The following is a 22,507-nucleotide window of genomic DNA, read 5'->3' as shown; positions in this document are numbered from 1 at the left end:
TATTAAAGGTAAAACACGGAGGAGCGAACTGGCAGAGACGACGATGAATCTGTCGTTAGATTTTTAGGTTTTTATTTGTTTATCTGACGGTTGCAGATCCAGTGTTTCGCTCAGTATTGGAGGGATCAGACGTGTGACTTTTAGGATACATGACAGTCCTGTTAAATGTGCTCTTATTAAAACTAAGCTAGCTGCTTTTTTTTTTTTTTTTTTTTTTTTACATAGTTACGTGTAGTTTTCAGTCATTTTTCATCGTCTTTTCCCACAATTGGTGATGTCTGAGAAGGCAAATTCAAGCTTTCTCTTTTATTTTGCAGGAAAAAGAGATAAATTTACCAAATAAAATGCAGCCAGGTGACGGTGAATTCACAGCTTATGATGCTGCCTTCAAATGGAACTCGAGATCTTGTGGTTGCGACACTCGACGCCACATTTACGTGGTGACAACACGGCTGCGTGGACGGTAAAATACTCCCTGTTGTCCTCTCCTCCGCCACCAAAGATAAACCAGTTTAGTTATTGCAGCGTTTGTTGTAACATGCAGCTTTTACAGTTTACTTATCGCTAAAACCAGCCACTGGTGGGTAATGTACGGTTAATGCAGCAAATGTGAATATCAACACTTTCCTCAGATATAAAAGCATTTTGGAAAAACTATACGACTAAAATTACAATATATTAACTCACCATCCACCAAATAATCAACCCCTCCATTTCTCATGTCACAACTCCTGAACTGGGGGTTTCACAAAGTTTCCAAGACCACAAAATGTCGGCGTTCGTTAGGACTCTTGGACCGCATTTGAAGGCACCATGATGGCGGAGGGTTCTTGGTACAAAAGTCTGTTGACTGTCAGTGAACAAAACAAGAGACACTTCTGTTCACCAGTAGTTTATTTTATGAGCGTCACAGTTTAATTACAACCAAAGCACCATTTTGACCCGATTGGTCGCTCGCAGGCGTCTTCATGGTGAATTTGGTGGGAAGTTAAAGAGGAAATTTCACATGTTGCATCTTTAACCTGTTAGTGCACAAACATTATGACCATAACACTAATGTGTGTGTGTTTGAGGGAGAAAGACACACAGTGAAAGAGAATTACAAAGTGCTCTGTACGAGATATTTTATGTATAACCAAACATTCCAACTTTTTTAATACAAATAAAACTTGGAGACATTTCAGCAAAAGTTTAATTTGATTCGTCTGCCTTCTTTTTGTATGAACATTAATCTTAGTTTCATTTGTTCCTCCTGTTAACATGAGCTCAAATTAGTTTTATCCATTTGTTAAGTTGCTCGTGGACTGACTGGGATTTATAGACACTTGAGAGAATTTTTTCCACAACCATTGCATAAAGAAGATAAAAATAAAATTATAATGGTAAATACAAGATGCAAAACAAGCAAGCAAACCAGATCCTACAAGCTCCCAATGTTGACTGTGTGTCTTCTCAGTCAGCCGCACCAGCAGGTGGCAGCATCTTTCCTTTAAAGGAGAATCTGACCTACAGGAGTCACTCAGACACTCATAAACATACACACAATACAAATGTGCCAATATATACATCGAATATTAGAAATAAATGCAAACTAAGAAAGTGATGTAAGGAAGAATATTTTATCCTGAGTCTGAACTCTCAGGCTTCTTCTCCAGTCTGATTTATAAAACACACTGTGACCCATAAGAGACCCAGAAGTATTTAATCAGTGTTAGTTTGTCGTGGGGTGTCTGCAGTCTACAATTTATTTCCAGCTCTGTGTGAGGCGTGATTTAAAACAATCGGATAATTATCGGATATACATGCATTGGATAAAAACCAAATTCAAAGATCACTTTGCCTGCCCCTTGGTCTTTGATATCAACCAGCCCTCTTCCTCTCTGATAACTAATCGAGTTTGCACAACTCAGCAGTGTCTCCGTTCAAACCAAAAAGCCGGAGTCCGGCATAGAGCGGCTGAGTGAAGGTGGTCTGGACTCTGTGGAGGAGAGTCATGGTGTCAGAGACGCTGTAGAAGGACAGAATACCTGCACTGTGGTCCAGGTAGACTCCGACTCTGGAGGACCGAGGACCAGAGACAGACTTTAGTTGGTTGTCATGTCTGAAGGTATAACTGCTGCCACAATTCAATATCCAAGACTTCTCATTGAATCCAAATGCACATGCATTAAACCCCGATCTTCTGATACTCTTGTAAGTGACTGCTACTCCAACATTCCTGCTCTTCTCCACCTCCCAGTAACAACGTCCAGTCAGTCCATCTTTAGCCAAGACCTGAAACATGTCAATGAATCTGTCTGGATGCTGAGAATATGTCATTTTTCCATCATTAAATGTTATTTTTCTGTTCCCCTCTGATAAAACCAGAAAGTTGTTGGCTGTGTCTGGATCCATAATGATCTGACGTGAATACTGTAGGAACTCAGCTCTGGTCGTGGGCTCCACTGAAGTCCATTTCTCAGCAAGAATGTCCTTCAATTTATCTCTGGCTGCTGTCACAGCTGCCATCACATCCTCAAAGTACAGCAAGCGATTGATCTTTGGTCTTTGTGAGTCTGTGGACTCAGCAGATTGTGATTCAGACGAGTAGCTGAGGAGAAACTGGGTGTGATCCTCTGTGCGTGAGAGCTCCTCCAGCTCACCATCTTTCCTCTTCACCTTAGTGATCTCCTGCTCCAGCTTCTCCTGAAGCTCTTTGACTTGACTGACTTCACTTTCCTGCTGGGATCTGATCTGCTGCTTCACTTCGGAGCTTCTTTTCTTAATGAGATGGATCAGCTTAGTGAAGATCTCCACACTGTCCTCCACTGCTTTATCAGCTGAGCGATTGATGGCCTCCATCTCCTGCTGACGCTCCACCACATCTTTCTCGAGGTCCAGGATTCTCTGCTGGAGTTTTTGCCGACGTTCACTGAGCTCCTTCTGCTTCTCTGATCTCTCTGTTGCCGCTGAGACCGTGTCGTGGCCTTTATGCTCATCCATTGAGCAGACAATGCAGATACACTGCTGATCAGTGCGGCAGAAAATCTTCATCACCTCATCGTGACGGGAGCAGATGGAGTCCTGTAGCTTCCCGGAGGCTTCAACGAGTTTATGTTTTTTGAAAGTAGGAGATTGGTAGTGAGGCTGCAGGTGTTCCTCACAGTAAGAAGCCAGACAGACCAGACAGGACTTGACGGCTTTCAGCTTCCTCCCAGTGCAGAAATCACAGGCTACATCTCTGACAGAGCACTGACCAGCGTTAGCAGCTTGGAGTCCAGTCATCCTCACTTCCTCCACTAAATCTTCCAACATGGTGTTTTTCACCAGCACAGGCCTCGGTATGAAGATCTTTTGGCACTGAGGGCATTTGTAGATTTTCACCTGATCGTCTGTATCCCAGTGGGTCTGAATACAGCTCATGCAGTAGTTGTGTCCACAGGGAAGAGTCACTGGCTCCTTCAGTAGATCCAGACAGATCGAACAGCAGAATTTCACCTAGACTGCGTTTGTAATTCTTTGCTGCGCCATGTCACCACTCAGCAACAGGGAACGTCAGGACTGTTTCACTGTCCCCACAGCAAATGAAATGCTTATCAGCTCTTGCACACCTCAGCATGTTTGTTACGCCCATGTCTGAACTGGCAGATGCAGCTGGAACCAGGAAATATACAGGACTACAAGTTTAGTCATGCTTGGGCAGCATGTCCCGCCCTCTTTTAAAACCGGTTGAGCTGAATGTTATAAATAACTTAAGAATATTTTAAAGCACTGTTGGCGTCAGTAATGTGGGCGCTGTACCAGACCATTGTGGTGAAGAGGAACTCTTGATTTGCTACCTTAGAAACTCCAAAGGGCACCTCTCCTTGGAGGTCCAGATCCAGAACTCTCTCTGGAGGGATTACACATCCCATCTGGTACACCTCGGTGTTCCCCAGGAGGAACCGGACAGCGTTGCTCCAGAGAAAGACTTCTGAAGAGTCCTGCTGAGCCTGCAGCCACTGCAACCCGACCCAGGATGAGTGGAAGAAGATGGATGGGTGGATGGAAGTCTGCTTCCTTGGCTTCCAAAGTCGTGAAGACCACAAAATGGCAGCGTTTGTTTGGACTCTTATCATGAGCGAGTAGAAGACGACCGCATATGGAGGCACCATGATGGCGGACGGTTCTTGGTACAAAAGTCTGTTGACGGTCAGTGAACAAAACAAGAGACACTTCTGTTCACCAGTAGTTTATTTTATGAGCATCACAGTTTAATTACAGTTTAACTACAGTAAATTACAGTAAAATTACAACCAAAGCACCATTTTGACCCGATTGGTCCCTTGCAGACGTCTTCACGATTCATTTGGTGGGAAGTTAAAGAGGAAATTTGACATGTGGCATCTTTAACCTGTTAGTGCACAAATGTTATGACCATAACACTAATGTGTGTGTTTGAGGGAGAAAGACACACAGTGAAAGAGAATTACAAAGTGCTCTGTACAAGATATTTTATGTATAACCAAACATTCCAACTTTTTTAATACAAATAAAACTTGGAGACATTTCAGCAAAAGTTAATTTAGTTTTTCAGCCTTCTTTTTGTTTGAGTTTTGTATGAACATTAATCTTAGTTTCATTCATTCCTCCTGTTAACATAAGCTCATAAGTTTTATCCATTTGTTAAGTCGCTCCTGGACTGACTGGGATTTATAGACGCTTGAGAAAAAAAGGAATTTTTCCACAACCATTGCATAAAGAAGATAAAAATAGAATTATTATGGTAAATACAAGATGCAAAACAAGCAAGCAAACCAGATCCTACAAGCTCCCAATGTTGACTGTGTGTCTTTTCAGTCAGCCACACCAGCAGGTGGCAGCACCTTTCATTTAAAGGAGAATCTGACCTACAGGAGTCACTCAGACACTCATAAACATACACACAATACAAATGTGCCAATATATACATCGAATATTAGAAATAAATGCAAACTAAGAAAGTGATGTAAGGAAGAATATTTTTATCCTGAGTCTGAACTCTCAGGCTTCTTCTCCAGTCTGATTTATAAAACACACTGTGACCCATAAGAGACCCAGAAGTATTTAATCAGTGTTAGTTTGTCGTGGGGTGTCTGCAGTCTACAATTTATTCCCAGCTCTGTGTGAGGCGTGATTTAAAACAATCGGATAATTATCGGATATACATGCATTGGATAAAAACCAAAGTCAAAGATCACTTTGCCTGCCCCTTGGTCTTTGATATCAACCAGCCCTCTTCCTCTCTGATAACTAATTGAGTTTGCACAACTCAGCAGTGTCTCCGTTCGAACCACAAAGCCGGAGTCCGGCGTAGAGCGGCTGAGTGAAGGTGGTCTGGACTCTGTGGAGGAGAGTCATGGTGTCAGAGACGCTGTAGAAGGACAGAATACCTGCACTGTGGTCCAGGTAGACTCCGACTCTGGAGGACCGAGGACCAGAGACAGACTTTGGTTGGTTGTCATGTCTGAAGGTATAACTGCTGCCACAATTCAATATCCAAGACTTCTCATTGAATCCAAATGCACATGCATTTAAGTCCCCTGATCTTCTGATACTCTTGTAAGCGACTGCTACTCCAACATTCCCGCTCATCTCCACCTCCCAGTAACAACGTCCAGTCAGTCCATCTTTAGCCAAGACCTGAGATATGAGAAAGAATCTGTCTGGATGCCGAGAATATGCCATGTATCTGTCATTAAATGTTATTTTTCTGTTCCCCTCTGATAAAACGAGAAAGTTGTCGACTGTGTTTGGATCCAGAATGATCCGACGTGAGTACTGTAGGAACTCAGCTCTGGTCCTGGGCACTGAAGGCCTTTTCTCGGCAAAAATGTCCTCCATTTTATCTCTGGCTGCTGTCACAGCTGCCATCACATCCTCAAAGTACAGCAAGCGATTGATCTTTGGTCTTTGTGAGTCTGTGGACTCAGCAGGTTGTGATTCAGATGAGTAGCTGTGGAGAAACTGGGTGTGATCCTCTGTGTGTGAGAGCTCCTCCAGCTCAGCGTCTTTCCTCTTCAGCTCCCTGATCTCCTGCTCCAGCTTCTCCTGAAGCTCTTTGACTTGACTGACTTCACTTTCCTGCTGGGATCTGATCTGCTGCTTTACTTTGGAGCTTCTTTTCTTCATTAGATTGATGAGCTTAATGAAGATCTCCACACTGTCCTCCACAGTTTTATCAGCTGAGCGATTGATGGCCTCCATCTCCTGCTGACGCTCCACCACATCTTTCTCGAGGTCCAGGATTCTCTGCTGGAGTTTTTGCCGACGTTCACCGACCTCCTTCTGCTTCTCTGATCTCTCTGTTGCCGCTGAGACCGTGTCGTGGCCTTTATGCTCATCCATTGAGCAGACAATGCAGATACACTGCTGATCAGTGCGGCAGAAAATCTTCATCACCTCATCGTGACGGGAGCAGATGGAGTCCTGTAGCTTCCCGGAGGCTTCAACGAGTTTATGATTTTTGAAAGTAGGAGATTGGTAGTGAGGCTGCAGGTGTTCCTCACAGTAAGAAGCCAGACAGACCAGACAGGACTTGACGGCTTTCAGCTTCCTCCCAGTGCAGACATCACAGGCTACATCTCCGACAGAGCACTGATCAGCGTTAGCAGCTTGGAGTCCAGTCTTCCTCACTTCCTCCACTAAATCTTCCAACATGGTGTTTTTCTCCAGCACAGGCCTCGGTATGAAGATCTTTCGGCACTGAGGGCATTTGTAGATTTTCACCTGATCGTCTGCATCCCAGTGGGTTTGAATACAGCTCATGCAGTAGTTGTGTCCACAGGGAAGAGTCACTGGCTCCTTCAGTAGATCCAGACAGATCGAACAGCGGAATTTCACCTCAACTGCGTCTGTATTTCTTTGCTGCGCCATGTCACCACTCAGCAACAGGGAATGTCAGGACTGTTTTACTGTCCCTACAGCAAATGCATTTCTTGCATTTCTCAGCATGTTTGTTACGCCCATCTCTGAACTGGCAGATCCGGTTGGAACCAGGAAATATACAGGACTACATTTTTAGTCATGCTTTGGCAGCATGTCCTGCCCTCTTTTAAAACCGGTTGAGCTGAATGTTATAAATAACTTAAGAATATTTGAAAGCACCGTTGGCGTCAGTAATGTTGGCACTGTACCAGACCGTTGTGGTGAAGAGGAACTCTTGATTTGCTACCTTAGAGACTCCAAAGGGCACCTCTCCTTGGAGGTCCAGATCCAGAACTCTCTCTGGAGGGATTACACATCCCATCTGGTACACCTCGGTGTTCCCCAGGAGGAGCCGGACAGCGTTGCTCCGGAGAAAGACGTCTGAAGAGTCCTGCTGAGCCTGCAGCCACTGCAACCCGACCCAGGATGAGTGGAAGAAGATGGATGGGTGGATGGAAGTCTGCTTCCTTGGCTTCCAAAGTCGTGAAGACCACAAAATGCCGGCGTTCGTTTGGACTCTTATCATGAGTGAGTAGAAGACGACCGCATTTGAAGGCACCATGATGGCGGACAGTTCTTGGTACAAAAGTCTGTTGGCTGTCAGTGAGCAAAACAAGAGACACTTCTGTTCACCAGTAGTTTATTTTATGAGCGTCACAGTTTAATTACAGTTTAACTACAGTAAATTACAGTTAAATTACAACCAAAGCACCATTTTGACCCGATTGGTCGCTCGAAGGCGTCTTCATGGTGAATTTTGTGGGAAGTTAAAGAGGAAATTTGACATGTGGCATCTTTAACCTGTTAGTGCACAAACATTATGACTGTAACACTAATGTGTGTGTGTTTGAGGGAGAAAGACACACAGTGAAAGAGAATTACAAAGTGCTCTGTACAAGATATTTTATGTATAACCAAACATTCCAACTTTTTTAATACAAATAAAACTTGGAGACATTTCAGCAAAAGTTTAATTTGGTTTTTTTCAGCCTTGTTTTTGTATTAATTTTGTATGACAATTAATCTTAGTTTCATTTGTTCCTCCTGTTAACATGAGCTCATAAGTTTTATCCATTTGTTAAGTTGCTCCTGGACTGACTGGGATTTATAGACACTTGAGAAAAAAGGGAATTTTTTCACAACCATTGCATAAAGAAGATAAAAAATAAAATTATTATGGTAAATACAAGATGCAAAACAAGCGAGCAAACCAGATCCTACAAGCTCCCAATGTTGACTGTGTGTCTTTTCAATCAGCCGCACCAGCAGGTGGCAGCACCTTTCCTTTAAAGGAGAATCTGACCTACAGGAGTCACTCAGACACTCATAAACATACACACAATACAAATGTGCCAATATATACATCGAATATTAGTAATAAATGCAAACTAAGAAAGTGATGTAAGGAAGAATATTTTATCCTGAGTCTGAACTCTCAGGCTTCTTCTCCAGTCTGATTTATAAAACACACTGTGACCCATAAGAGACCCAGAAGTATTTAATCAGTGTTAGTTTGTCGTGGGGTGTCTGCAGTCTACAATTTATTCCCAGCTCTGTGTGAGGCGTGATTTAAAACAATCGGATAATTATCGGATATACATGCATTGGATAAAAAACAAATTCAAAGATCACTTTGCCTGCCCCTTGATCTTTGATATCAACCAGCCCTCTTCCTCTCTGATAACTAATCAAGTTTGCACAACTCAGCAGTGTCTCCGTTCAAACCAAAAAGCCAGAGTCCGGCGTAGAGCGGCTGAGTGAAGGAGGTCTGGACTCTGTGGAGGAGAGTCATGGTGTCAGAGACTCTGTAGAAGGACAGAATACCTGCACTGTGGTCCAGGTAGACTCCGACTCTGGAGGACGGAGGACCAGAGACAGACGTTTTTTGGCTGTCATGTCTGAAGGTATAACTGTTGCCACAATTCAACACCCAAGACTTCTCATTGAATCCAAATACACATGCATTAAAGTCCCCTGATCTTCTGATACTTTTGTAAGCGACTGCTACTCCAACATTCCTGCTCTTCTCCACCTCCCAGTAACAACGTCCAGTCAGTCCATCTTTAGCCAAGACCTGAAACATGTGAATGAATCTGTCTGGATGTTCAGAATATGTCATTTTTCCATCATTAAGTATTATTTTTCTGTTCCCCTCTGATAAAACCAGAGAGTTGTCGGCTGTGTTTGGATCCATAATGATCTGACGTGAATACTGTAGGAACTCAGCTCTGGTCGTGGGCTCCACTGAAGTCCATTTCTCAGCAAGAATGTCCTTCATTTTATCTCTGGCTGCTGTTACGGCTGCCATCACATCCTCAAAGTACAGCAAGCGATTGATCTTTGGTCTTTGTGAGTCTGTGGACTCAGCAGGTTGGGATTCAGACGAGTAGCTGTGGAGAAACTGGGTGTGATCCTCTGTGCGTGAGAGCTCCTCCAGCTCAGCGTCTTTCCTCTTCAGCTCCCTGATCTCCTGCTCCAGCTTCTCCTGAAGCTCTTTGACTTGACTGACTTCACTTTCCTGCTGGGATCTGATCTGCTGCTTTACTTTGGAGCTTCTTTTCTTCATTAGATTGATCAGCTTAGTGAAGATCTCCACACTGTCCTCCACAGTTTTATCAGCTGAGCGATTGATGGCCTCCATCTCCTGCTGACGCTCCACCACATCTTTCTCGAGGTCCAGGATTCTCTGCTGGAGTTTTTGCCGACGTTCACCGACCTCCTTTTGCTTCTCTGATCTCTCTGTTGCCGCTGAGACCGTGTCGTGGCCTTTATGCTCATCCATTGAGCAGACAATGCAGATACACTGCTGATCATTACGGCAGAAAATCTTCATCACCTCATTGTGACGGGAGCAGATGGAGTCCTGTAGCTTCCCGGAGGCTTCAATGAGTTTATGTTTTTTGAAAGTAGGAGATTGGTAGTGAGGCTGCAGGTGTTCCTCACAGTAAGAAGCCAGACAGACCAGACAGGACTTGACGGCTTTCAGCTTCCTCCCAGTGCAGACATCACAGGCTACATCTCTGACAGAGCACTGATCAGCGTTAGCAGCTTGGAGTCCAGTCTTCCTCACTTCCTCCACTAAATCTTCCAACATGGTGTTTTTCACCAGCACAGGCCTCGGTATGAAGATCTTTCGGCACTGAGGGCATTTGTAGATTTTCACCTGATCGTCTGCATCCCAGTGGGTTTGAATACAGCTCATGCAGTAGTTGTGTCCACAGGGAAGAGTCACTGGATCCTTCAGTAGATCCAGACAGATCGAACAGCGGAATTTCACCTCGACTGCATCTGTATTTCTTTGCTGCGCCATGTCACCACTCAGTAACAGGAAATGTCAGGACGGTTTCACTTTCCTCACAGCAACAGGAAATGCTTGTCATCTCTTGCACATCTCAGCATGTTTGCTACGCCCATCTCTGAACTGGCAGATGCAGCTGGAACCAGGAAATATACAGGACTACATTTTTAGTCATGCTTTGGCAGCATGTCCTGCCCTCTTTTAAACCAGGTTGAGCTGAATGTTATAAATAACTTAAGAATATTTGACAGCACCGTTGGTGTCAGTAATGTGGGCACTGTACCAGACCGTTGTGGTGAAGGGGAACTCCTGATTAGTTGTCTGGGCTCAGCCTTAGAGACTCCACAGGGCACCTCTCCTTGGAGGTCCAGATCCAGAACTCTCTGGAGGGATTACACATCCCACCTGGTACACCTCAGGGTTCCCCAGGAGGAGCCGGACAGCGTTGCTCCGGAGAAAGACGTCTGAAGAGTCCTGCTGAGCCTGCAGCCACTGCAACCTGACCCAGGATGAGTGGAAGAAGATGGATGGGTGGATGGAAGTCTGCTTCCTTGGCTTCCAAAGTCGTGAAGACCACAAAATGGCAGCGTTTGTTTGGACTCTTATCATGAGCATATAGAAGACGACCGCATATGGAGGCACCATGATGGCGGACGGTTCTTGGTACAAAAGTCTGTTGACGGTCAGTGAGCAAAACAAGAGACACTTCTGTTCACCAGTAGTTTATTTTATGAGCATCACAGTTTAATTACAGTTTAACTACAGTAAATTACAGTAAAATTACAACCAAAGCACCATTTTGACCCGATTGGTCCCTTGCAGACGTCTTCACGATTCATTTGGTGGGAAGTTAAAGAGGAAATTTGACATGTGGCATCTTTAACCTGTTAGTGCACAAATGTTATGACCATAACACTAATGTGTGTGTTTGAGGGAGAAAGACACACAGTGAAAGAGAATTACAAAGTGCTCTGTACAAGATATTTTATGTATAACCAAACATTCCAACTTTTTTAATACAAATAAAACTTGGAGACATTTCAGCAAAAGTTAATTTAGTTTTTCAGCCTTCTTTTTGTTTGAGTTTTGTATGAACATTAATCTTAGTTTCATTCATTCCTCCTGTTAACATAAACTCATAAGTTTTATCCATTTGTTAAGTTGCTCCTGGACTGACTGGGATTTATAGACACTTGAGAAAAAAGGGAATTTTTTCACAACCATTGCATAAAGAAGATAAAAAATAAAATTATTATGGTAAATACAAGATGCAAAACAAGCGAGCAAACCAGATCCTACAAGCTCCCAATGTTGACTGTGTGTCTTTTCAATCCACACCAGCAGGTGGCAGCACCTTTCCTTTAAAGGAGAATCTGACCTACAGGAGTCACTCAGACACTCATAAACATACACACAATACAAATGTGCCAATATATACTATATTAGTAATAAATGCAAACTAAGAAAGTGATGTAAGGAAGAATATTTTATCCTGAGTCTGAACTCTCAGGCTTCTTCTCCAGTCTGATTTATAAAACACACTGTGACCCATAAGAGACCCAGAAGTATTTAATCATTTCAATCATAAACTCAAAGATCACATTGCCTGCCCCTTGGTCTTTGATATCAACCAGCCCTCTTCCTCTCTGATAACTAATCGAGTTTGCACAACTCAGCAGTGTCTCCGTTCAAACCAAAAAGCCAGAGTCCGGCGTAGAGCGGCTGAGTGAAGGTGGTCTGGACTCTGTGGAGGAGAGTCATGGTGTCAGAGACGCTGTAGAAGGACAGAATACCTGCACTGTGGTCCAGGTAGACTCCGACTCTGGAGGACGGAGGACCAGAGACAGACTTTGGTTGTTTGTCATGTCTGAAGGTATAACTGCTGCCACAATTCAATATCCAAGACTTCTCATTGAATCCAAATACACATGCATTAAAGTCCCCTGATCTTCTGATACTCTTGTAAGCGACTGCTACTCCAACATTCCTGCTCTTCTCCACCTCCCAGTAACAACGTCCAGTCAGTCCATCTTTAGCCAAGACCTGAAACATATCAATGAATCTGTCTGGATGCTGAGAATATGCCATTTTTCCATCATTAAATGTTATTTTTCTGTTCCCCTCTGATAAAACGAGAAAGTTGGCGGCTGTGTTTGGATCCAGAATGATCTGACGTGAATACTGTAGGAACTCAGCTCTGGTCGTGGGCTCCACTGAAGTCCATTTCTCAGCAAGAATGTCCTCCATTTTATCTCTGGCTGCTGTCACAGCTGCCATCACATCCTCAAAGTACAGCAAGCGATTGATCTTTGGTCTTTGTGAGTCTGTGGACTCAGCAGGTTGTGATTCAGACGAGTAGCTGAGGAGAAACTGGGTGTGATCCTCTATGCGTGAGAGCTCCTCCAGCTCAGCGTCTTTCCTCTTCAGCTCCCTGATCTCCTGCTCCAGCTTCTCCTGAAGCTCTTTGACTTGACTGACTTCACTTTCCTGCTGGGATCTGATCTGCTGCTTCACTTCGGAGCTTCTTTTCTTAATGAGATTGATCAGCTTAGTGAAGATCTCCACACTGTCCTCCACTGCTTTATCAGCTGAGCGATTGATGGCCTCCATCTCCTGCTGACGCTCCACCACATCTTTCTTGACGTCCAGGATTCTCTGCTGGAGTTTTTGCCGACGTTCACTGAGCTCCTTCTGCTTCTCTGATCTCTCTGTTGCCGCTGAGACCGTGTCGTGGCCTTTATGCTCATCCATTGAGCAGACAATGCAGATACACTGCTGATCAGTGCGGCAGAAAATCTTCATCACCTCATAGTGACGGGAGCAGATTGAGTCCTGTAGCTTCCCGGAGGCTTCAACGAGTTTATGTTTTTTGAAAGTAGGAGATTGGTAGTGAGGCTGCAGGTGTTCCTCACAGTAAGAAGCCAGACAGACCAGACAGGACTTGACGGCTTTCAGCTTCCTCCCAGTGCAGAAATCACAGGCTACATCTCCGGCAGAGCACTGATCAGCGTTAGCAGCTTGGAGTCCAGTCATCCTCACTTCCTCCACTAAATCTTCCAACATGGTGTTTTTCACCAGCACAGGCCTCGGTATGAAGATCTTTCGGCACTGAGGGCATTTGTAGATTTTCACCTGATCGTCTGCATCCCAGTGGGTCTGAATACAGCTCATGCAGTAGTTGTGTCCACAGGGAAGAGTCACTGGATCCTTCAGTAGATCCAGACAGATCGAACAGCGGAATTTCACCTCAACTGCGTCTGTATTTCTTTGCTGCGCCATGTCACCACTCAGCAACAGGGAATGTCAGGACTGTTTCACTTTCCTCACAGCAAATGCATTTCTTGCATTTCTCAGCATGTTTGTTACGCCCATCTCTGAACTGGCAGATCCGGTTGGAACCAGGAAATATACAGGACTACATTTTTAGTCATGCTTTGGCAGCATGTCCTGCCCTCTTTTAAAACCGGTTGAGCTGAATGTTATAAATAACTTAAGAATATTTGAAAGCACCGTTGGCGTCAGTAATGTTGGCACTGTACCAGACCATTGTGGTGAAGAGGAACTCTTGATTTGCTACCTTAGAGACTCCAAAGGGCACCTCTCCTTGGAGGTCCAGATCCAGAACTCTCTCTGGAGGGATTACACATCCCATCTGGTACACCTCAGGGTTCCCCAGGAGGAACCGGACAGCGTTGCTCCAGAGAAAGACTTCTGAAGAGTCCTGCTGAGCCTGCAGCCACTGCAACCTGACGCCAGATGAGTGGAAGAAGATGGATGGGTGGATGGAAGTCTGCTTCCTTGGCTTCCAAAGTCGTGAAGACCACAAAATGGCAGCGTTTGTTTGGACTCTTATCATGAGCGAGTAGAAGACGACGGCATTTGAAGGCACCATGATGGCGGACAGTTCTTGGTACAAAAGTCTGTTGACGGTCAGTGAACAAAACAAGAGACACTTCTGTTTGCCAGTAGTTTAATGTATTAGCGTCACAGTTTAATTACAGTAAATTACAGTTAAATTCCAACCAAAGCACTATTTTGACCCGATTGGTTGCTCGCAGGCGTCTTCATGACGAATTTGGTGGGAAGTTAAAGAGGAAATTTGACATGTGGCATCTTTAACCTGTTAGTGCACAAACATTATGACCATAACACTAATGTGTGTGTATGAGGGAGAAAGACACACAGTGAAAGAGAATTACAAAGTGCTCTGTACGAGATATTTTATGTATAACCAAACATTCCAACTTTTTTAATACAAATAAAACTTGGAGACATTTCAGCAAAAGTTTAATTTGATTCGTCTGCCTTCTTTTTGTATGAACATTAATCTTAGTTTCATTTGTTCCTCCTGTTAACATGAGCTGAAATTAGTTTTATCCATTTGTTAAGTTGCTCGTGGACTGACTGGGATTTATAGACACTTGAGAGAATTTTTTCCACAACCATTGCATAAAGAAGATAAAAATAAAATTATAATGGTAAATAAAAGATGCAAAACAAGCGAGCAAACCAGATCCTACAAGCTCCCAATGTTGACTGTGTGCCTTCTCAGTCAGCCGCACCAGCAGGTGGCAGCATCTTTCCTTTAAAGGAGAACCTGACCTACAGGAGTCACTCAGACACTCATAAACATACACACAATACAAATGTGCCAATATATACATCGAATATTAGAAATAAATGCAAACTAAGAAAGTGATGTAAGGAAGAATATTTTTATCCTGAGTCTGAACTCTCAGGCTTCTTCTCCAGTCTGTTTTATAAAACACACTGTGACCCATAAGAGACCCAGAAGTATTTAATCAGTGTTAGTTTGTCGTGGGGTGTCTGCAGTCTACAATTTATTCCCAGCTCTGTGTGAGGCGTGATTTAAAACAATCGGATAATTATCGGATATACATGCATTGGATAAAAACCAAATTCAAAGATCACATTGCCTGCCCCTTGGTCTTTGATATCAACCAGCCCTCTTCCTCTCTGATAACTAATCAAGTTTGCACAACTCAGCAGTGTCTCCATTCAAACCACCAAGCCGGAGTCCGGCGTAGAGCGGCTGAGTGAAGGTGGTCTGGACTCTGTGGAGGAGAGTCATGGTGTCAGAGACGCTGTAGAAGGACAGAATACCTGCACTGTGGTCCAGGTAGACTCCGACTCTGGAGGACGGAGGACCAGAGACAGACTTTAGTTGTTTGTCATGTCTGAAGGTATAACTGCTGCCACAATTCAATATCCAAGACTTCTCATTGAATCCATATGCACATGCATTTAAGTCCCCTGATCTTCTGATGCTCTTGTAAGCGACTGCTACTCCAACATTCCTGCTCATCTCCACCTCCCAGTAACAACGTCCAGTCAGTCCATCTTTAGCCAAGACCTGAGATATGAGAAAGAATCTGTCTGGATGCCGAGAATATGCCATGTATCTGTCATTAAATGTTATTTTTGTGTTCCCCTCTGATAAAACGAGAAAGTTGTCGACTGTGTTTGGATCCATAATGATCCGACGTGAATACTGTAGGAACTCAGCTCTGGTCCTGGGCACTGAAGGCCTTTTCTCGGCAAAAATGTCCTTCATTTTATCTCTAGCTGCTGTCACAGCTGCCATCACATCCTCAAAGTACAGCAAGCGATTGATCTTTGGTCTTTGTGAGTCTGTGGACTCAGCAGGTTGTGATTCAGACGAGTAGCTGTGGAGAAACTGGGTGTGATCCTCTGTGTGTGAGAGCTCCTCCAGCTCAGCGTCTTTCCTCTTCAGCTCCCTGATCTCCTGCTCCAGCTTCTCCTGAAGCTCTTTGACTTGACTGACTTCACTTTCCTGCTGGGATCTGATCTGCTGCTTCACTTCGGAGCTTCTTTTCTTCATTAGATTGATGAGCTTAATGAAGATCTCCACACTGTCCTCCACTGCTTTATCAGCTGAGCGATTGATGGCCTCCATCTCCTGCTGACGCTCCACCACATCTTTCTTGACGTCCAGGATTCTCTGCTGGAGTTTTTGCCGACGTTCACCGACCTCCTTTTGCTTCTCTGATCTCTCTGTTGCCGCTGAGACCGTGTCGTGGCCTTTATGCTCATCCATTGAGCAGACAATGCAGATACACTGCTGATCAGTGCGGCAGAAAATCTTCATCACCTCATTGTGACGGGAGCAGATGGAGTCCTGTAGCTTCCCGGAGGCTTCAACGAGTTTATGATTTTTGAAAGTAGGAGATTGGTAGTGAGGCTGCAGGTGTTCCTCACAGTAAGAAGCCAGACAGACCAGACAGGACTTGATGGCTTTCAGCTTCCTCCCAGTGCAGACATCACAGGCTACATCTCCGGCAGAGCACTGATCAGCGTTAGCAGCTTGGAGTCCAGTCTTCCTCACTTCCTCCACTAAATCTTCCAACATGGTGTTTTTCACCAGCACAGGCCTCGGTATGAAGATCTTTCGGCACTGAGGGCATTTGTAGATTTTCACCTGATCGTCTGCATCCCAGTGGGTTTGAATACAGCTCATGCAGTAGTTGTGTCCACAGGGAAGAGTCACTGGATCCTTCAGTAGATCCAGACAGATCGAACAGCGGAATTTCACCTCGACTGCATCTGTATTTCTTTGCTGCGCCATGTCACCACTCAGTAACAGGAAATGTCAGGACAGTTTCACTTTCCTCACAGCAACAGGAAATGCTTGTCATCTCTTGCACATCTCAGCATGTTTGCTACGCCCATCTCTGAACTGGCAGATCCGGTTGGAACCAGGAAATATACAGGACTACAAGTTTAGTCATGCTTTGGCAGCATGTCCTGCCCTCTTTTAAACCAGGTTGAGCTGAATGTTATAAATAACTTAAGAATATTTGACAGCACCGTTGGCGTCAGTAATGTGGGCACTGTACCAGACCATTGTGGTGAAGGGGAACTCTTGATTAGTTGTCTGGGCTCAGCCTTAGAGACTCCACAGGGCACCTCTCCTTGGAGGTCCAGATCCAGAACTCTCTGGAGGGATTACACATCCCACCTGGTACACCTCGGTGTTCCCCAGGAGGAGCCGGACAGCGTTGCTCCGGAGAAAGACGTCTGAAGAGTCCTGCTGAGCCTGCAGCCACTGCAACCCGACCCAGGATGAGTGGAAGAAGATGGATGGGTGGATGGAAGCAAGCTTCCTTGGCTTCCAAAGTCTTGAAGACCACAAAATGCCGGCGTTTGTTTGGACTCTTATCATGAGCGAGTAGAAGACGACGGCATTTGAAGGCACCATGATGGCGGACAGTTCTTGGTACAAAAGTCTGTTGACGGTCAGTGAACAAAACAAGAGACACTTCTGTTTGCCAGTAGTTTAATGTATTAGCGTCACAGTTTAATTACAGTAAATTACAGTTAAATTCCAACCAAAGCACTATTTTGACCCGATTGGTTGCTCGCAGGCGTCTTCATGACGAATTTGGTGGGAAGTTAAAGAGGAAATTTGACTTGTTGCATCTTTAACCTATTGGTGTACAAACATTATAACCATAACACTAATGTGTTTGTGTTTGAGGGAGAAAGACACACAGTGAAAGAGAATTACAAAGTGCTCTGGACGAGATATTTTATGTAAAACCAAACATTCCAACTTTTTTAATACAAATAAAACTTGGAGACATTTCAGCAAAAGTTTAATTTGGTTTTTTTCAGCCTTCTTTTTGTATTAATTTTGTATGAACATTAATCTTAGTTTCATTCATTCCTCCTGTTAACATAAGCTCATAAGTTTTATCCATTTGTTAAGTTGCTCCTGGACTGACTGGGATTTATAGACACTTGAGAAAAAAGGGAATTTTTTCACAACCATTGCATAAAGAAGATTAAAATAAAATTATTATGGTAAATACAAGATGCAAAACAAGCAAGCAAACCAGATCCTACAAGCTCCCAATGTTGACTGTGTGCCTTCTCAGTCAGCCACACCAGCAGGTGGCAGCACCTTTCCTTTAAAGGAGAATCTGACCTACAGGAGTCACTCAGACACTCATAAACATACACACAATACAAATGTGCCAATATATACATCGAATATTAGAAATAAATGCAAACTAAGAAAGTGATGTAAGGAAGAATATTTTATCCTGAGTCTGAACTCTCAGGCTTCTTCTCCAGTCTGTTTTATAAAACACACTGTGACCCATAAGAGACCCAGAAGTATTTAATCAGTTCAATCATAAAGTCAAAGATCACATTGCCTGCCCCTTGGTCTTTGATATCAACCAGCCCTCTTCCTCTCTGATAACTAATCGAGTTTGCACAACTCAGCAGTGTCTCCGTTCAAACCACAAAGCCAGAGTCCGGCGTAGAGCGGCTGAGTGAAGGTGGTCTGGACTCTGTGGAGGAGAGTCATGGTGTCAGAGACGCTGTAGAAGGACAGAATACCTGCACTGTGGTCCAGGTAGACTCCGACTCTGGAGGACGGAGGACCAGAGACAGACTTCGGTTGTTTGTCATGTCTGAAGGTATAACTGTTGCCACAATTCAACACCCAAGACTTCTCATTGAATCCAAATGCACATGCATTTAAGTCCCCTGATCTTCTGATACTCTTGTAAGCGACTGCTACTCCAACATTCCTGCTCATCTCCACCTCCCAGTAACAACGTCCAGTCAGTCCATCTTTAGCCAAGACCTGTGATATGAGAAAGAATCTGTCTGGATGTTGAGAATATGCCATTTTTTTGTCAGTAAATGTTATTTTTCTGTTCCCCTCTGATAAAACCAGAAAGTTGTCGGCTGTGTTTGGATCCAGAATGATCTGACATGAATACTGTAGGAACTCAGCTCTGGTCCTGGGCTCCACTGAAGGCCTTTTCTCGGCAAAAATGTCCTTCATTTTATCTCTGGCTGCTGTCACGGCTGCCATCACATCCTCAAAGTACAGCAAGCGATTGATCTTTGGTCTTTGTGAGTCTGTGGACTCAGCAGGTTGTGATTCAGACGAGTAGCTGTGGAGAAACTGGGTGTGATCCTCTGTGTGTGAGAGCTCCTCCAGCTCAGCGTCTTTCCTCTTCAGCTCCCTGATCTCCTGCTCCAGCTTCTCCTGAAGCTCTTTGACTTGACTGACTTCACTTTCCTGCTGGGATCTGATCTGCTGCTTCACATCGGAGCTTCTTTTCTTAATGAGATGGATCAGCTTAGTGAAGATCTCCACACTGTCCTCCACTGCTTTATCAGCTGAGCGATTGATGGCCTCCATCTCCTGCTGACGCTCCACCACATCTTTCTCGAGGTCCAGGATTCTCTGCTGGAGTTTTTGCCGACGTTCACTGAGCTCCTTCTGCTTCTCTGATCTCTCTGTTGCCGCTGAGACCGTGTCGTGGCCTTTATGCTCATCCATTGAGCAGACAATGCAGATACACTGCTGATCAGTGCGGCAGAAAATCTTCATCACCTCATCGTGACGGGAGCAGATGGAGTCCTGTAGCTTCCCGGAGGCTTCAACGAGTTTATGTTTTTTGAAAGTAGGAGATTGGTAGTGAGGCTGCAGGTGTTCCTCACAGTAAGAAGCCAGACAGACCAGACAGGACTTGACGGCTTTCAGCTTCCTCCCAGTGCAGACATCACAGGCTACATCTCCGACAGAGCACTGATCAGCGTTAGCAGCTTGGAGTCCAGTCTTCCTCACTTCCTCCACTAAATCTTCCAACATGGTGTTTTTCTCCAGCACAGGCCTCGGTATGAAGCTCTTTTGGCACAGAGGGCATTTGTAGATTTTCACCTGATCGTCTGCATCCCAGTGGGTCTGAATACAGCTCATGCAGTAGTTGTGTCCACAGGGAAGAGTCACTGGATCCTTCAGTAGATCCAGACAGATCGAACAGCAGAATTTCACCTCGACTGCGTCTGTATTTCTTTGCTGCGCCATGTCACCACTCAGTAACAGGAAATGTCAGGACTGTTTTACTGTCCCCACAGCAAATGCATTTCTTGCATTTCTCAGCATGTTTGCTACGCCCATCTCTGAACTGGCAGATCCGGTTGGAACCAGGAAATATACAGGACTACAAGTTTAGTCATGGTTTGGCAGCATGTCGTGCCCTCTTTTAAACCAGGTTGAGCTGAATGTTATAAATAACTTAAGAATATTTGACAGCACCGTTGGCATCAGTAATGTGGGCACTGTACCAGACCATTGTGGTGAAGGGGAACTCCTGATTTTCTGTCTGGGCTCAGCCTTAGAGACTCCACAGGGCACCTCTCCTTGGAGGTCCAGATCCAGAACTCTCTCTGGAGGGATTACATATCCCATCTGGTACACCTCGGTGTTCCCCAGGAGGAGCCGGACAGCGTTGCTCCGGAGAAAGACGTCTGAAGAGCCCTGCTGAGCCTGCAGCCACTGCAACCTGACCCAGGATGAGTGGAAGAAGATGGATGGGTGGATGGAAGTCTGCTTCCTTGGCTTCCAAAGTCTTGAAGACCACAAAATGCCGACGTTTGTTTGGACTCTTATCATGAGCGAGTAGAAGGCGACCGCATTTGAAGGCACCATGATGGCGGACAGTTCTTGGTACAAAAGTCTGTTGACGGTCAGTGAACAAAACAAGAGACACTTCTGTTCACCAGTAGTTTATTTCATGAGCATCACAGTTTAATTACAGTTTAACTACAGTAAATTACAGTTAAATTACAACCAAAGCACCATTTTGACCCGATTGTTCCCTTGCAGACGTCTTCACGATTAATTTGGTGGGAAGTTAAAGAGGAAATTTGACACGTTGCATCTTTAACCTATTGGTCTACAAACGTTATTAGCGTAACACTGATGTGTGTGTTTGAGGGAGAAAGACACACAGTGAAAGAGAATTACAAAGTGCTCTGTACGAGATATTTTATGTATAACCAAACATTCCAACTTTTTTAATACAAATAAAAGTCTCAGACATTTCAGCAAAAGTTTAATTTAGTTTTTCTGCCTTCTTTTTGCAGGAATTTTGTATGAACATTAATCATAGTTTCGTTTGTTCCTCCTGTTAACATGAGCTCAAATTAGTTTTATCCATTTGTTAAGTCGCTCCTGGACTGACTAGGATTTATAAACACTTGAGAGAATTTTTTCACAACCATTGCATAAAGAATATAAAAATAAAATTATAATGGTAAATACAAGATGCAAAACAAGCGAGCAAACCAGATCCTACAAGCTCCCAATGTTGACTGTGTGTCTTCTCAGTCAGCCGCACCAGCAGGTGGCAGCACCTTTCCTTTAAAGGAGAATCTGACCTACAGGAGTCACTCAGACACTCATAAACATACACACAATACAAATGTGCCAATATATACATCGAATATTAGAAATAAATGCAAACTAAGAAAGTGATGTAAGGAAGAATATTTTATCCTGAGTCTGAACTCTCAGGCTTCTTCTCCAGTCTGATTTATAAAACACACTGTGACCCATAAGAGACCCAGAAGTATTTAATCAGTGTTAGTTTGTCGTGGGGTGTCTGCAGTCTACAATTTATTCCCAGCTCTGTGTGAGGCGTGATTTAAAACAATCGGATAATTATCGGATATACATGCATTGGATAAAAACCAAATTCAAAGATCACTTTGCCTGCCCCTTGGTCTTTGATATCAACCAGCCCTCTTCCTCTCTGATAACTAATCAAGTTTGCACAACTCAGCAGTGTTTCCGTTCAAACCAAAAAGCCAGAGTCCGGCGTAGAGCGGCTGAGTGAAGGAGGTCTGGACTCTGTGGAGGAGAGTCATGGTGTCAGAGACTCTGTAGAAGGACAGAATACCTGCACTGTGGTCCAGGTAGACTCCGACTCTGGAGGACCGAGGACCAGAGACAGACGTTTGTTGGCTGTCATGTCTGAAGGTATAACTGCTGCCACAATTCAATATCCAAGACTTCTCATTGAATCCAAATACACATGCATTTAAGTCCCCTGATCTTCTGATACTCTTGTAAGCAACTGCTACTCCAACATACCTGCTCTTCTCCACCTCCCAGTAACAACGTCCAGTCAGTCCATCTTTAGCCAAGACCTGAAACATATCAATGAATCTGTCTGGATGTTCAGAATATGCCATTTTTCCATCATTAAGTGTTATTTTTCTGTTCCCCTCTGATAAAACCAGAGATTTGTCGGCTGTGTTTGGATCCATAATGATCTGACGTGAATACTGTAGGAACTCAGCTCTGGTCGTGGGCTCCACTGAAGTCCATTTCTCAGCAAGAATGTCCTTCATTTTATCTCTGGCTGCTGTTGGACCGCATTTGAAGGCACCATGATGGCGGACGTTTCTTGGTACAAAAGTCTGTTGACGGTC

General features: G+C 44.3%; 7 protein-coding genes across 7 annotated transcripts; all 7 read right to left on the bottom strand.

The window, feature by feature from the left end:
- Positions 1–1,887: 1,887 nt before the first annotated feature.
- On the bottom strand, positions 1,888–3,893 carry LOC139223209 (E3 ubiquitin/ISG15 ligase TRIM25-like). Its single transcript, XM_070855183.1, has 2 exons — positions 3,819–3,893; positions 1,888–3,477 (listed from the first exon to the last, which is right to left on the bottom strand). The coding sequence occupies exons 1-2, from the start codon at positions 3,891–3,893 to the stop codon at positions 1,888–1,890; spliced, it is 1,665 nt and encodes a 554-aa protein (XP_070711284.1).
- A 1,266-nt stretch (positions 3,894–5,159) lies between these two features.
- On the bottom strand, positions 5,160–6,873 carry LOC139223160 (E3 ubiquitin/ISG15 ligase TRIM25-like). Its single transcript, XM_070855132.1, has one exon. The coding sequence runs from the start codon at positions 6,871–6,873 to the stop codon at positions 5,251–5,253; it is 1,623 nt and encodes a 540-aa protein (XP_070711233.1). The 3' UTR covers positions 5,160–5,250.
- Positions 6,874–7,963: 1,090 nt separating this feature from the next.
- LOC139223079 (tripartite motif-containing protein 16-like) lies at positions 7,964–10,204 on the bottom strand. Its single transcript, XM_070855005.1, has one exon. It carries the CDS (start codon positions 10,124–10,126, stop codon positions 8,609–8,611), a length of 1,518 nt encoding a protein of 505 aa, XP_070711106.1. The 5' UTR covers positions 10,127–10,204; the 3' UTR covers positions 7,964–8,608.
- Positions 10,205–11,833: 1,629 nt separating this feature from the next.
- On the bottom strand, positions 11,834–13,501 carry LOC139222963 (E3 ubiquitin/ISG15 ligase TRIM25-like). Its single transcript, XM_070854879.1, has one exon. It carries the CDS (start codon positions 13,499–13,501, stop codon positions 11,876–11,878), a length of 1,626 nt encoding a protein of 541 aa, XP_070710980.1. The 3' UTR covers positions 11,834–11,875.
- A 991-nt stretch (positions 13,502–14,492) lies between these two features.
- Positions 14,493–16,829, bottom strand: LOC139223208 (E3 ubiquitin/ISG15 ligase TRIM25-like). Its single transcript, XM_070855181.1, has one exon. It carries the CDS (start codon positions 16,827–16,829, stop codon positions 15,207–15,209), a length of 1,623 nt encoding a protein of 540 aa, XP_070711282.1. The 3' UTR covers positions 14,493–15,206.
- A 1,218-nt stretch (positions 16,830–18,047) lies between these two features.
- LOC139223078 (tripartite motif-containing protein 16-like) lies at positions 18,048–20,096 on the bottom strand. Its single transcript, XM_070855003.1, has one exon. The coding sequence runs from the start codon at positions 20,094–20,096 to the stop codon at positions 18,471–18,473; it is 1,626 nt and encodes a 541-aa protein (XP_070711104.1). The 3' UTR covers positions 18,048–18,470.
- A 1,236-nt stretch (positions 20,097–21,332) lies between these two features.
- LOC139223159 (tripartite motif-containing protein 16-like) lies at positions 21,333–22,426 on the bottom strand. The gene has a single exon (XM_070855131.1). It carries the CDS (start codon positions 22,424–22,426, stop codon positions 21,833–21,835), a length of 594 nt encoding a protein of 197 aa, XP_070711232.1. The 3' UTR covers positions 21,333–21,832.
- Between the last annotated feature and the right edge of the window lie 81 nt (positions 22,427–22,507).

This window comes from Pempheris klunzingeri, chromosome 23 (genome assembly GCF_042242105.1).
Source record: "Pempheris klunzingeri isolate RE-2024b chromosome 23, fPemKlu1.hap1, whole genome shotgun sequence".
Taxonomy (NCBI): domain Eukaryota; kingdom Metazoa; phylum Chordata; class Actinopteri; order Acropomatiformes; family Pempheridae; genus Pempheris; species Pempheris klunzingeri.
Note: the sequence above shows the minus strand (reverse complement) of the source record. Positions and strands in the feature narration are given on the sequence as shown.